At 45.7% G+C, this 14,145-nt stretch overlaps 1 protein-coding gene across 4 annotated transcripts in view; it reads right to left on the reverse strand.

Moving 5' to 3' along the window:
- Positions 1–3,005: 3,005 nt before the first annotated feature.
- The window catches only part of GDPD1 (glycerophosphodiester phosphodiesterase domain containing 1), a 34,567-nt gene continuing 23,427 nt past the window's right edge, over positions 3,006–14,145 (reverse strand). For 2 of the 4 annotated variants that reach the window (XM_025171199.2, XM_007435200.4), the window contains 6 exons: positions 13,363–13,481; positions 11,549–11,638; positions 10,270–10,403; positions 7,570–7,629; positions 6,199–6,250; positions 3,006–4,537 (listed from right to left, as the gene is read on the reverse strand). In XM_025171199.2, coding sequence (XP_025026967.1) covers positions 4,415–4,537; positions 6,199–6,250; positions 7,570–7,629; positions 10,270–10,403; positions 11,549–11,638; positions 13,363–13,481 — 578 coding nt within the window. In that variant the 3' untranslated portion in view covers positions 3,006–4,414. Of the gene's footprint in view, positions 4,538–6,198; positions 6,251–7,569; positions 7,630–10,269; positions 10,404–11,548; positions 11,639–13,362; positions 13,509–14,145 lie in introns of all 4 variants that reach the window. The other 2 variants (XM_025171198.2, XM_007435199.4) reach the window with 1 other exon arrangement.

A 14,145-nucleotide genomic window follows, 5' to 3' on the forward strand; every position in this document is an offset into this window, starting at 1 on the left:
CTTACCCATAAGTCATAGCTTACACATCACAACGGCTAATTTTACAGAACCCACAAAGGTGACAACCAGCACACAGTGGTAAAGTTGCGTGATGGTTGCCCCCATTCAAAGCCACACATTGAGACTCTTTGCAATTTTGGGGAGATGCAGTTTTCTTGGGAACCAAAGGAGCATTGTATTTTTTATGTTGGACAGTCCTAAATCATTCACAGAGACTAAGAAATGAGATATTCTCTGCCTAATTAAGTCTAATCCACAAAGCTGGAAATGGAAATGCATGGGAAAATCCTTAGGGTGCTCTGCCCTCTGGTGGTGAAAGGAAGTAGTGCACACCCAGTAAAATTTTGTAGAAGGTGCCAATTAATTTTATTACAGTATTTGCTAGATGGATATCCTGCCTTTTTTTCAGGGGTTTGCAATGACATACATAGCATTCTCTCTCTCTTTGCTTTACTCTGTAACAACAGCCCTTGGAGGTAGGCTGGGCCGAGAAAGAGGGCCTAGCCCAAAGTCTCCCAGTGAATTTCTGGGGCTGAAAGCAAACTTGAACTGATCTCCTGATTCTAGTTCAGCACACAAAATTGCTCTTTTCCCCTTTATAGCTACTTCACTCATTTTGCACCACCAAATCAGCCCTGCTGAATCTGGATGCCAGATTTGGAGTGCCGTGTGCTTCTCACGCTTTGGACCTGCTTATGTGACATACTCACCTGCGTGTGGTGTGAGCAATTCCTTTCCTTGGGGATGCGACACTCAGCAACCCAGTGAGCTAAAAGCCAACCTTCCCCAGCAGGGAAACGGGATCCCAGCCCCCTGGGAATTGCAGAATTGCTCTGCTTGGTTGGGCCAGGGACTGGAAACGGGTTGGGCAGAAGGAAACCAAGCCCCAGATGCCAACCCAAATTTTGGTAAATATGGTTGAAACTAGCCAGCCCCCTTTGGGGTTAGGGTGCTGCGTGAAGCTGGCCTTAGGAACAGTGCCATGAGGAAACTGGTGCTAGAAAGGTAGCATTGGTGAACTGATTAACTTGGAGTGGAAGGGTTGGAAGTCTAGCCCCATGTCCAGCACAGGAAGTCACTACTGCAATTCCTGACAAATGCCCACCTAGCCTCTATTTAAACACCTCCAGCTCTTCCCATTAGGAAATTCTTCCTGATATCCAGCTGACATCTACCTGGCACTTAAACCCTTTGTTTTTTGTCCTGCCTTCTGGAAAAACAGCAATTCTTCCCTGTCTTCTGCATGCCAGCTCTTTGGATACTTGAAGGCAGCTACAACATCTTTTCTTCAGGCCTCCAACCTTTCAGATTGTCCTTCATCACCTGGGCTGCTCTCTTTGAGGTATCCACAGGATCCAGGGCATCATCAAGACCAGGGTTTCTCAATCTCAGCAACTTTTAAGATGCATGGACTTCAACTCCCAGAACTCCCCAGCCAGCCATTGCGATAAAATAGATTAATACATTCTCCAAAAGACTTTTCACTTCCACTAAGGAATTACACGGAGCATTGAAACACCAACTTTTTGAGGAATGACTTGTAACTGCACACGTCCAAGATTTTTCACCACAGGATGGTCCCTCTGTCTCAACTGTGTGAGATACTACAGTGGGTAATGATATGGTACCTTCATTGCTTGCACCTGGGAAAGCAAAAATGCGGATAAGTCTGTTGAAAACTGGTGGGGGACAGGGCAACCCAAATTTAGGAAACTGGTGGATTTGTGTGGATTTGTGTAAGTCTAGAAAAGAGAACATCCTGCAACGTAAGCTGATGACGAGTTGTGCTTTGCCAAGCTGTATTGTGGTGGAGAAACAACCGGCAATCCAAGCAATTTTTTTTGGTTTTTCCTCTCTAAATTGAACTCAGAGTGGTTTGTCACCTTACCTTTTCCATGTGACCGGAAGCCCAATTCCTGTAGCGCTAACCCTGTTGTAGCATTCTCTTAATGTGACCAAGACAAACTGACTCCCCAAACCACTGGAAAAACAGGCCCTTCTCTGACTCGCACCACCATTTAATCGTCTTCTAATTACATCCCAAGACTCTGCTAGCTTAGAACTAAATTGTGTGCTTCTTAAGATAGTCCTTGCTTAACATCCGCTCGTTTGAAGTTACGACAGCTCTGAACAAGGGTGACTTACGACGGGTCCTTGTAGTTGCAGGCGTCACAGCGTCCCCAGAGTCACGTGATTGCAATTCAGGCGCTTGGGAACCGGCTTGCAGTTATGACGTCGCAAAGTTCGTGGTCACAATTTGTGACCTCCTCTGCTGGGTTCCAACAAGCAAAGTCAATGGGGAAGCTGGCAGGAAGTTGCAAATGGTGATCACGTGACTGCAGGACACTGTGACTGTGCAGGATTCACCCAACAACAGCAACTGGGGTTGTAAGTTGGTGCAGTCATGTGATGTTGTGTTTTACGACCGTGTCATTTAGCGACGGAGTTCTCAGTCCCAATTACCATGGGTAAGCAAGGACTACCTATACAGAATGTACAACTCTCTTGGGAAACAGGAGAGGATGTCTCAGGTCCCTCTGAGGATCGCTTAGTTAAGAGGCACATCAATCAGAGACTTTGGGGAGTGTTTACAGTTCACCATCAGTGGGTGTAGAGTTTTAGAGCAACAAAAAAACCAAAAATGTCCGGGTACCCATCCTGGAATTTCCTCCTTAGGCAAGGAATTCCAGGGTAGGGTTGGGAATCCATCATGCAATCAGAAGAGAGAAAACAGATGTTAATTTGAAGGGAGACAATTAGATTTGGGCACAAATATGGTGAAAGATTTTTTTTTTTAATGCTGACCCGAAAACTGCTACCTAGGTTGCAGTACAGTTTAAGCCAAGCTCAGGAATTGCTACAGAGAAGCAGAGTACCAAATGTACATTTCTGTTTCTAAAAAAAAAGACATTCTTTCCAGGTTTACGGGCAGGTCCGTATTCAGTCCCTCAAAGCAGGTTCAGGAGCTCTGCTTCCCCAAAATCTGCCTACTTTTCTCAAGCAGCTTTAAAAAAAAAAAAAAAGTCACCGCTTAAAAAACAACCCTAAATTCAGTTTTCTCTGGCTGGCGGCGAGTGACCCAGTGCCCTGGCAAATGAGACAGATCAAGGAACCGAGGAACTTGGCCAGGGCGGAGGAGACTTTAGAAACTTGGGCCAAAGTTTTCTACAACGGCATTCCTACTGAAGCAACAGCATCCCGCGGAAATACGAAAAACAGAAGCGTTTCTAGATTCGCCCACAAAGGCGGCTGATTTAAAAAAACAAAAGGCTGGAAAGGAATCTCAACCTTGGCAGGACCTGATTCACATTAAGAGGCATGCCAACCTGGAACCTAAACATTTTTCTATATCCTGATTTGTCCATGAGGAAGGGGAGGGGAAAGGTGCATTTCTTAATATCTTTAGCTCCTGCCCCAGCATTCAAATTTCCCATTATAAGCCGACTCTTCCATCACGGCTAATGACAACGGAATTTGTTTTAAAACACTTGACTTAAATATATGGGTATGGTGCAGTGATTGCCTTCTACGATGAATTGACCAATCACCCCTATTCTCCCACAGATGCAACTAATCGCAGAACTATTGCTATGTTCTAGATCTGTGTCTCTCAACCTTGGCCGCTTTAAGATGGGTGGACTTCAACTCTCAGAATTCCCCAGCCAGCCCTGCTGGCTGGGGAATTCTGGGAGTTGAAGTCCACCCATCTTAAAGCGGCCAAGGTTGAGAAACACGGACCTAGATTCAGGTTGGGACAAGCACACATAGAAGTTATCTAACGTACTAGCGCTTGGGAAATCCTGCCCTAACTTACTAGAAACAGCCACTGATTCAACAATGACAAAACGAGGAAGAAGTTGTTCTCAAGAGGATTCCCAAAGCCACCTTTGAAATCCAACGAGGACTTACTGGCCACAGACCACATGGTTTAGAAGGGACAGTTGTCCCGGGCGCTGTCACTGACCATCCCATCCGTTTTCAACGCACTGAGAAAACACTTGTGCCTTCAACGCAAAGGGCCTCGCTGGAAAGTTTTCTGCGTGCAAGCTTGGTGGACACCCAAGCTTGGCGAATCAAGCAAAGGGTAGGGGAGATCCCGTCCCCCAGCTGTTCACGTGGCCTTGCGAAGGGATCCTTTTTCGAGATGGGCCTATAAAGTTAGGATATGACCACTAACCAAGCTATTTACAAAGAAGGAGAGACAGTAAACCACGCCATTGAGGACCGTAAATAAATACGGCTACGGACGATCTCTACAGTGCAATGACTTAAGGATGAGGTAATTGAAACCAGGCTGTAGTGTGGTGTTGCAGTTGGTGGACGTTTGCTGAAAAACTCAAATCGAAGAGCAGACCTCCCGGGTTGAGTTTGGTCTCTTTCTTTCTCTCCTCTGAAGAACCAGCCTTGCTTCGCTTCACGCTGGGTAGGCGTGGAGAAATTCCTTCAGCTTGGTGGGGTAGTCGGTCATCACACCAGTTGCCCCCAGGTCAAACGCTCGCTTGTATTCCTGGTCTTCATTTAGCACCCAGATGTACACCTGAAGGGAACAGCTGGGAGTCATCTAGGTGCCCCCCTGGGATTCCTGAAAGTGAGCTTCAATCTTGCTGCATTCCTTAGTCCCCAGCTGAAATCAACTCTGTGTGCCAACTGCTTCGGCTCACGTTCATCCTTTGCTGCCTATTTATTTATTTATTATACTAGTGTAGGCTTTCACGGCTGGTATCTGTTGGGAATGTTGGGCTTCAGGATTTAGTGACCATGGTCTAGACAACAGATTTCGTGGCATTTCACCAGCAACTGTGGCTGGCAGCTTCAGTGGGTGAGGGCTGGTCTCTGGAACCAACTGGAACTCACCAACCTTCTCCAATCGAAAACCAGCTCAGCTACAGACCAGTCAGAAGTCAGGTCACCTGGCTATAAAGACAGGAGCCCAGTCAGTCCCTCCTCAGTTGCCTGCAGTCTGCATGGCAGACCACCTTGCCTCTGAAGACGCCAGCCACAGTTGCTGGTGAAATGCCACGAAATCTGTTGTCTAGACCACGGTCACTAAACCCTGAAGCTCAACACTGCCAAATGTTCATTCATTTATTCATTCATTCCATTGATATGGCCACCCATCTCAAATTTATGACTCGGGGCAGCTAAGACTGTTAAAAATATAAAAACATAAAACAACAGACACCCACGGACACAGAGAACAACAGCTGGGGTAAAAACAGATTGATTAGTAACCATTGGCATAACCAATGCTGGGGTCAACCCCACTTCCTGACTGCCAGGCCTGGTAACAGAACCAAGGTCTTTAAGGCCCTACAGAAGGCTGACATTAATCTCCCTTAATGCAGACTGCAAGCTTTTTCTTTTTATTCCCTCCACCTAGAATGCTCTAATTCCCTTGTGTGGAATTGGAGGACAAACTGGGTGGCAACTGACATTTGAGGTGAGAATCAAAGGCCCAGTGGATCCTGTCAAACATGCGGGCAGGGATAAATATTTGGGTATGGGTCAGTGTTTTAATTCAGGCCTCGCGCACAGGTGTTGATGTGTTTCTCCACCACAAAGTGGCATCCAACCCCACAAATGGTTCTAGTGATGTTTGGTAATTCAGTGGGTGGAGAACCAGTTTCAGGGATGGACACCAAATCCATCCTTAATATACATCAAAGAGTTTCAGTTTGCTATGCCCTCATGGGGGTGAGCAAAACAGAACCACCTGGCACACCTTGGCCTCGGTTGTTTTCTTTGAATGTGAAGAACAAAATGGCCTCTGGTCTCAGGCGAGCAGAGAGAAGGATCAAGAACCAGTGTGGGTTTAAACTGCAGAGTAGGAGATTCAGGCTGGACGCCAGGAGGAAACTCCTGATCGTACAAGCCGTCAGCCAGCGGGACAGACCACCACATGAAGTAGTGAGTTCTCCGTCACCGGAAGTCTTCAGAGGGAGGCTGGCTCTGCCTTCTTAAGCTCTCGGGGGGAGAGGAAATGCATGGGACCTGTATTCCCTCGGAGTTTAGCTTTAGAGCTGGCCAGGAAGCTGATGGCCGATGGCTGACAGGGAAGACCACTTCTCCTTCAGTGCGTGCCGAACAGGGGCATGGGAGAGGGGCGCTCTCTTACGTTTGGCAGCCCAAAGTCATTACTTGCCCCAAGTCAACTTGAGACGGAGGGACCCCGACAAATATTTTGCAGAAAAACTGTACCTGGATTCCTCGAGCAGTGAGGTGGTCAAATAACGTTTTCCTCATTAACAATCTGCAAGCATTGGAAGGGGAACATTGTCAATTGGTGTCCAACGTCCAACTGTCCTCTCCCTCCAAAATCCAGATTGGTCAAAAAATGCAAGTCAACTTTCTCTTTAAAGAAGCACTTTGGATGGCTTATAAAAGTTAACACAATACACAGGGCCACCCACGGGTGGGGTGGGGGTCAAAAAAAATGAAGATGGCAGCTGTGAGCAAAGCCCCGTTCCTTTTTACTTACATCATAGCGGCAGCTGCCATCGGGACTTTTTTGACCCCCATGGATGCTTCTTCCAATTGAAATACAGGTAGTTCTCACTTAACAACCACAATAGGGACTGGAAAATTGGTTGTTAAGTGGGGTGATTGTTAAGTGAGTCACCACATGACCAGATTTTATGACCATTTTTATGACGGCCGTTAAACAAATCACCACAGTTAAGTGAATCACATGGTCGTTAAGCAAATCATGTGGTCATTAAATGAATCCAGCTTCTCCAATGGACTTTTTTGTCAGAATTCACTTAACGACTGTGGTGATTTGCTTAACAACTGTCATAAAAAAGGTCGCAAATCGTGATCACATGACTGCAGGGGATGGTGTGACAGTTTGCAATGGTCATAAGTGTGAGTACAGGTTGCAAAGCACTTTTTTGAGGCTGTCATATCTTCAAACCATCATTAAACAAACAGTTTAAGCGAGGACTAACTGTAACTGCATCAGGGGCACAGTGGCAGCAGATTAATGTGAGAAGATGAAGAGCAGACTTTTTAAAACATTAAGATGAATTTATCATCAGATGGCAGGCAGTCTCAGGCAGAGAAAGTCTTTCTTGTCAGTTGCTAACTGATCCTGAAGAAACTCAGTTTGGCTTGGCCCATCTTTCATCATAAAAATGCTGTGTGAGCAGGACTAGTGTCTCTGGGCATGTCACAGAGCAAGCTAATCTCTGATATGACTGTAGCCAAGACTGAAGAGTGCAATGGCATCTAAGGCTGGGCAAAAGGATTTACTCTCCACCCAATGAGGGGTAATTTGGAAGGAGGCACTAAGTCATGCAGAGATGCAACAGACAGCCTCCCCCTGCTTTGGGCTTCTGGAAGACTTGAATGGGCCCAAAGGCGGTTTGCCAATCACCAACAGTAAACAATGAATCTGGGAAGCAGAGTGGATGCCCCTAAAACAGACCCCGTTGCTCAGAAAAGAGACAATGATTACTCAGGAAGACAGTGGGATGAGGGTAGGTTTGTTGGGGTGGGAGGTGAAGGAGAGGGGAGAGAAGAAAGATAATAAGAATGAAGCAAAGAGCTCAAGAAGGAAGGGAATCTTACATGTCAATAAGCCATATGGTAAATCGCTGGCTCTTGGAGATCTTCTCTGATTCTTTCAACCTGAAATTAAAAGAATAGAAGTGACATCTACTCTCCTGTTTAACCGCAGGCCATCTCTACCCAGAGAGAGCAGTGAAAAAGGGGACCACTCACAGTTGTCAAGGCAGCCCAAAAGCCACAAGAGCAGTTCTCCACAGGTGGTCTTTGCTTAATGACTACTTGTTCAGCGATTGTTCGAACTTATGACAGTGCTAAATAAGTGGTAGTTATGACTGGACCTCGTACTTATGGCCGGTGCAGTGTGATCGCAATTTGTGACCTTCCCTGCTGGCTTCCCACAAGCAAAGTCAATGAGGAAGCCGGCAGGAAGTCAAAGTCACAGTCATGTGAGGTCCTCACTTAAAGACCCATGTGATCCTCACTTAACGACAACCGAGATAGCTGGAATTGCCATCGCTAAGTGGCGAAGTCATATGGTTTTTCGACTTACAACCGTGTCACATGATGGAGTTTCTGGTCCCAATTAGCATAGTTAAATGAGGACTACTTGTGTTGTCAAATTTGGCCCTGCTGGGTGTAGGATGCAGAAATTGGGTCTCTCTAGTTTCTGCATCTAAAGATCTGGCCTGCGTTTAAGGCCACGTGCTTCTGTAGACATGTGATCAGCCCTTCGAGGTCGACCAGATCAGGCAACTAACTGCAAGGAAGACTACAACTCTACTTTCCTGAGATTGGCCATAAAAACAGAATCTTGCAAGTCTGTCTGTGTTTTCCCTTCCCTCCTTAGTCAGCATGTTGACTGAGGAATTCTGGGAGTTGAAGTCCACACATCTTAAAGTTGCTGAGGTTGAGAAACACTGCTCCAGGGAGTTGCGGGGAGCCAGGCTGAGTCTTTTTTCTAATACTTTCCCGCATCCTTAGGCTTAATGCAAGCTTCTCCCGCGCCTGCCGTTCTCCTAATGGCTTTTGGATGGTTTCTCCAAGGGCATCTCCATGGCTCTCTATCCCTGTTCAGTTTTAGAATCAGAATGAAGGAATACTGGAGGAAAACACCCAACACCATTGTCAAAATTGGGCCAAGCGAATGGGTGTGTGACCCAGGGGCGCCCACAGGGAAGAGGGAGGTCAACAAAGACGTGGCCACACCTGCATGATCAAAGCCCCATCCTTTTTTAACGTACGTTGTGTAGTGTTGGTGCCGCTGCAGCTGTCATCTTGACCTTTCTGATCGCCCCCCGTGGATACTAGTTTACCCTGGAAAATTCTGTGTCTCATGTCCAAGCAGTTACATAACTTTGGAATCCCATTTCCACACCAGGATCCCTCTTGGCAACAGAGTGGATTCCATTCCGGCAATTTAATCTGGAGAATCCCTCACCTCGCCCGTTCAGATCTTGAGACGGGGCTTGCAATGCACTCCGCAATGCACTTTCAGATCTCTACATGAAGCTAAAAGACCTATCGGGCAACGATCACCTTGTTCCCCAATCTGGACTACTTTCTACCATGTTCTAGTTCTCTACTCGAGAACAGGCTAAAGAGGGAGATAGGGTCGGAGAACTGGAGTTTGCAACTTTACAGTCTTTGCTGAATGAAATGAAACCTTGCTTAGATGTGATAAAAACGCTTGGCTTTATGTGGGTGCTTTAAAATCTTTAGGTCAAGGCGACCCGTGCTCATTTTTCTAACCAAATAGTGACTAAGGGTTTCCCGGTGGGGAAGACGTTTTGAGAAGCACGGGAAGATTAAAATATTATTTTCGTGGGTTTACCATGCTGAAAATGAACTGGGTTAAGGAAATACAGATGCTCCCACGACATAACCCAAATAGTCTTTAAAACAGTATATACCTGGAACCACTTCCTCTGGAGCAGTGTTTCTCAACCCTGGCAACTTGAAGCTGTGTGGACGTCAACTCCCAGAATCCCCATGGCTGGCTGGGGAATTCTGGGAGTTGACGTCCACACAGCTTCAAGTTGCCAGGGTTGAGAAGCACTGCTCTGGAGTATTCCAAAGGCTGGGAGGACTCACATCACACTCAATCTCGGTCTGTTTTAACCATGGCTTACTCAATAAGCCACAATCAAATGGCTTCTGAGAACATCAGAAGCCAAACCCAAAGATGTCCGTTTTTGGTGGCCCTGGGTTCAATTCCTGCAGTAGAGTTCACTAGCACAGATCATTGGAGATGATTTATCTTGACTGCTCTGGGTGTTTTGAAGATTTCTAAACAGTTCTTCATCCTGGAGAAGATCTGTGTTGCTGACACTGACTTGGCAGCACATAATCAAGCGAGACAGATCTTTCTACTGGCCCCCCCGGTTACAGAATTCCCTCCCCAGTGAGGCTCAACTGGCACCCAAATTAGCATCCTTTTGGCACTAAGGAAAGACTTTTTCTTTTTTAATTGTATTTTAATTTGTATTGTTTTATGTTTTGAATGGACCCCTTGCTGCTGCTGCCTAGTTCATATTGGGATTTTCCTTTTGCATTTTATTTGATTTTACCATATATGGTTTTATCTGAAGTGTAATTCTTTTCTAGCACGCTTTATTGTAAAGCAGCCGTAGAGCTTCAGTCATGGGTGATTTTTGATAAATAAAATAAGTAATCAATCCAATAGCTCGAAGGTACAAGGCTGGCTTGTTGCCAAAGCCAAGGAAACAGCTGCGCAGGACGTTCTGCCGAAAAGCAACTTACTTGAGAATGATGGAAGGCATTGGGATCTCCAAGAAGTCCTCCATGATCGGAAAGAAAGGAAGGAGGCCTGTGTAGAAGAGGCCAAGGAGAAGGAGGACACGGCGCAAGCAGAAGAGGATAGGAATGTGGGCGTTCTGAAGAGAGAAAAATCCAGGGACATCGCAGGAAGGTTAATTCATAGAATTACAGAATCATAGAACCACAGGGTTGGAAGGGACCTTGGTGGTCTTCTAGTCCAGCCCCCTTCATGGTGGGCTTCAACCCGCCATTGCATAGACTTCTCATTTTAGGGAATGCTGCTCAAAAATGTCATCTGAGTCCCCCCTACGAACCATCCATACTAATTTTCATGCATTTAATCCGAGGCCTCCACAGGAACCATCCATACAAATTTACATAGATACATATACAGTGGTACCTCTACTTACGAATGCCCCTACTTACGAAATTTTCGAGATACGACCAGCTCCGACCCCAAAAATTTACCTCTACTTACGAACTTGCCTCTACTTACGAACCGGATCCATGGCCATTTTCCCTGCTGCCACGCGGTCGCGGCTTCCTGTGGGCGAGATCGCGGTAGCAAGGAGATGTTCGGTGAGGCTTGTGGTGTGTTTTGTGGCGTTTGGAAGGTTTTTGTGGCGTTTGGAAGGTTTTTGAGGTTTAAAAATAAAATGCATATGTTTGAGAACTGTTTAGCCATATTTACATTGAACCTTATGGGGGAAATTTACCTTGGGGTGCGACCAAATTTGGAGGGCGGATTAGCCGTATTTACATTGAACCTTATGGGGAAATTTGCCTCGTGATGCGACCAAATTCGGAGGGCGGAACGGATTAACCGTATTTACATTGAACCTTATGGGAAAATTTACCTCGACTTGAGACCAACTCGAGTTGCAACCAGAGTCACGGAACGGATTAAGTTCGTAACTAGAGGTACCACTGTATATGAATATTTCATCTGAGATATCCATACCAACTATCCGTATGAATTTACATACATACATAAATATGAAAATGTCACCTGAAGCCTCCATACAAACCATCCACCCAAAATCCACATGTATTTACATACGTATAGGCATTTCATCTGAGGCCTTCATATGGACCATCCGTAGAAACGTATATACACGAGTACGTATGAACGTTTCATCAAGGCCTCTCTCCATACGAACCAGACAAAGAATTCCGTATATGGTCCAGAGGACCCGGGAAAAAAGGGAGAGTAAAAAATAATCAAGGAGAAAACCAACAGGGTATAATTCTGATTATTTACCTCTTTGTGACACTTCTCCACAACCTCATGGCTGACGCTGCCCCAAACCGTCAAGTGTTCTCGTTTGTAACAGCTCACCAATTCAGAAACCTAAGATCAGTAGAAAAATGAAATGGATTAAAAAAAAATCTGCCCTAAGTTGAGTTGGAGTTTGAGTTCCTACATTACTTGGTGAACTATTAGTCTAGAGTTCAAGGCCTTCATGCATGAAAAATGGTAATTAGGAGTCCTGTCTTTCCAGTATGTGGGTGATAAGATAAGGACACTTGTTTTATGGCTGAAGCTAAAAATAAATCAAGTAACTTCACCAGAGACTGCATTATACTGTGTCTGGATCCACAGTGAAGACACCTGCTCCACCGATGAGCATAAATCCATAGGGGAATGGAAGATTAAAATATTATCGTTTTGAGTATTGGTTGAGATCAAAGCCAAACTGCTCAGATTACTTGAGTTGTCTCAACAGAAGACAGGATGTGACTGTTTTTTTCCTATACTGGGACTTGTCAGACGTACATATGTTCATCTGACGAGTCCCATATAGGATGAAACCAGAGACGTACTGCCTCCTAGTGGCCTATGTTAAGTAACACCCCCCCCCCCAGGATATAGTAAAAACAGAGAAATTGGAGGGCGAGAGGGGGTGGAAGTCATGTAAAACCTCATAACATATTCCAACATCCATATCTCACCGAGAATTTAAGGGAAGGTGGATCGTACATACCATTTTGATCTATCTGAGTTGTCTCAAGTGCACAGAAACGCTTATTTTAAAAATAGATATATTTTCCAAGGTGGCTTATAAAAGTCACCATTTTAGATCAGTAAGGAGAATACCTCACTGTGGCATTTAGAAGTGGCACGCTGAAATATTTTGCAATCCTGGAAAAGGGAGATGGTGTGTCAAAGCTACTGGTCCACCCTGTGCAGTATAGTTTGTTCTGACTAGAAGTGATTCTGGGGGAGATGGCCAGCATATAAATGTAATAAATAAATAAATAAATTCAAGGTCTTAAGAGGAGGTTTTCCCATCACTTTGGTACCTCATCTTTTAAAATGAAGAGACAAAGTGAAAACTAGAACCTTTTACAGTCAAGCATATGCTATAAAGCACAAGCTGTAACATCTTCTCAAAAGATATCTCCTGTAACTCAAACTAGCCCCCGGGAATTGTGGTTCTGAGAACTGTGTTGGTCAAGTATTTCTAAGCTGACACGTATAATAGTGCGTGAGCTAAACCTGCCATCTTTGTCCTACCTTCTTGCTCTACCAGACTAAAATGCTTGGTACACCGTTGTCAGACTGTTTGTCTATCTCTGAATGAGCAAGGGACACCGTTGTGAAGCTCTACTGGGTACTTTTTAGCCAAACTGACTCCAACCCAGGTTACAGAACCTGAAGGGCAGACCAGAGTTCGGTCTTTGCATGCAGAAGATCTTAGGTTCCACCTTCAGCATCTCCTCGCCAGGTTGGAAAAAACTCTGAACTACTGTATTCCATAGACAATATTGTCTCAGAAACCTCTCACTGCTTCCTGCCTCTTCACTACTTCCTGCTCTCTCCCCACGTTAGCCATCTGTTACACCTTTCTAAAGCACAAGGATCTGAGTGCTGTATTCCCAACTTTCAGCACATCTCTTTCTAGTAAGGATGCCTTTGGACTCTTGCCACGCAGATATGGAATCCATACGTCTCCTGCCTGACCACCACTGAGGAACCTGGCCACAGTTGTCCGGACTAGAAAGCCAACACTTGCCCAGTGAGAAGCAACAAGGACTTAAAGTGGTAGGAGGCGGAATCAGGACAGGACTCACCTTTTTAATCAGCAGGTCATTGTTTACTTTGATGTCTATGTTGACAGGCGTGTGGGGAAAGGCCTCAAACACCTCTTGGAGGAGGGGGATACGCTTGTCTTCACCTTCACACTGGCACTCTGATGTACACAAGCAGAATTTGGTTGCTGCTGGGGACATGGGGAAATTATTGACAGCTGCAATGGGCCGGCTGGCACCCCACAGAGAAATAAGCCTTGATTTGTTGCTCTCAGAAGTCAGATGAGGGTGAAACCCTTAGTCCTTCTCATTCAAGTCTGTCTTCGGGGGCTAGTCCCATCTCAATGACTCAGGCAAGAGAGTCTCTCTTCCCAGGTCTTCCAGGAGAGCGACCCTGGGACCTTCCTGCATGCAGAGCATGTGCTGTATTGCTGAGAAATGGTACGTGAAGAATACACAGAACATGCCCCCAGGCTCCCTGCACCACCTGGCTTGCAACAAAGCCTTGGGGTCTCGCAAGTCCCCACTGAAGTGGTGGAGCACATTCTGGAGAGCTAATTTGCAACTTCTCTAATATGTCCATCATGGCAACTATTAGGTGAACAGGCAAGTCTGCCATTTTCCCATGCTCTCAAAACCCTCCCATAAACTCCAGCCAGCCTAGGAGCAAAGGTCATGCTGGCCTAGGACTATGTAAGCCATGGTCCCCTACTTCTAGAAGGGATGAGGCTGGGGACAGGATCCAAAGATACTCCCAGAGAAATTGGCACACTCATAAGGGAAAAAAAAGTAAGAAAACATCACCCATGACTAAAACAGCCAACC

This window comes from Python bivittatus, unplaced genomic scaffold, assembly GCF_059951505.1.
Source record: "Python bivittatus isolate LINGU-HERP-01145 unplaced genomic scaffold, Pbiv_v1 ctg000690_np1212, whole genome shotgun sequence".
NCBI classification, from domain to species: domain Eukaryota; kingdom Metazoa; phylum Chordata; class Lepidosauria; order Squamata; family Pythonidae; genus Python; species Python bivittatus.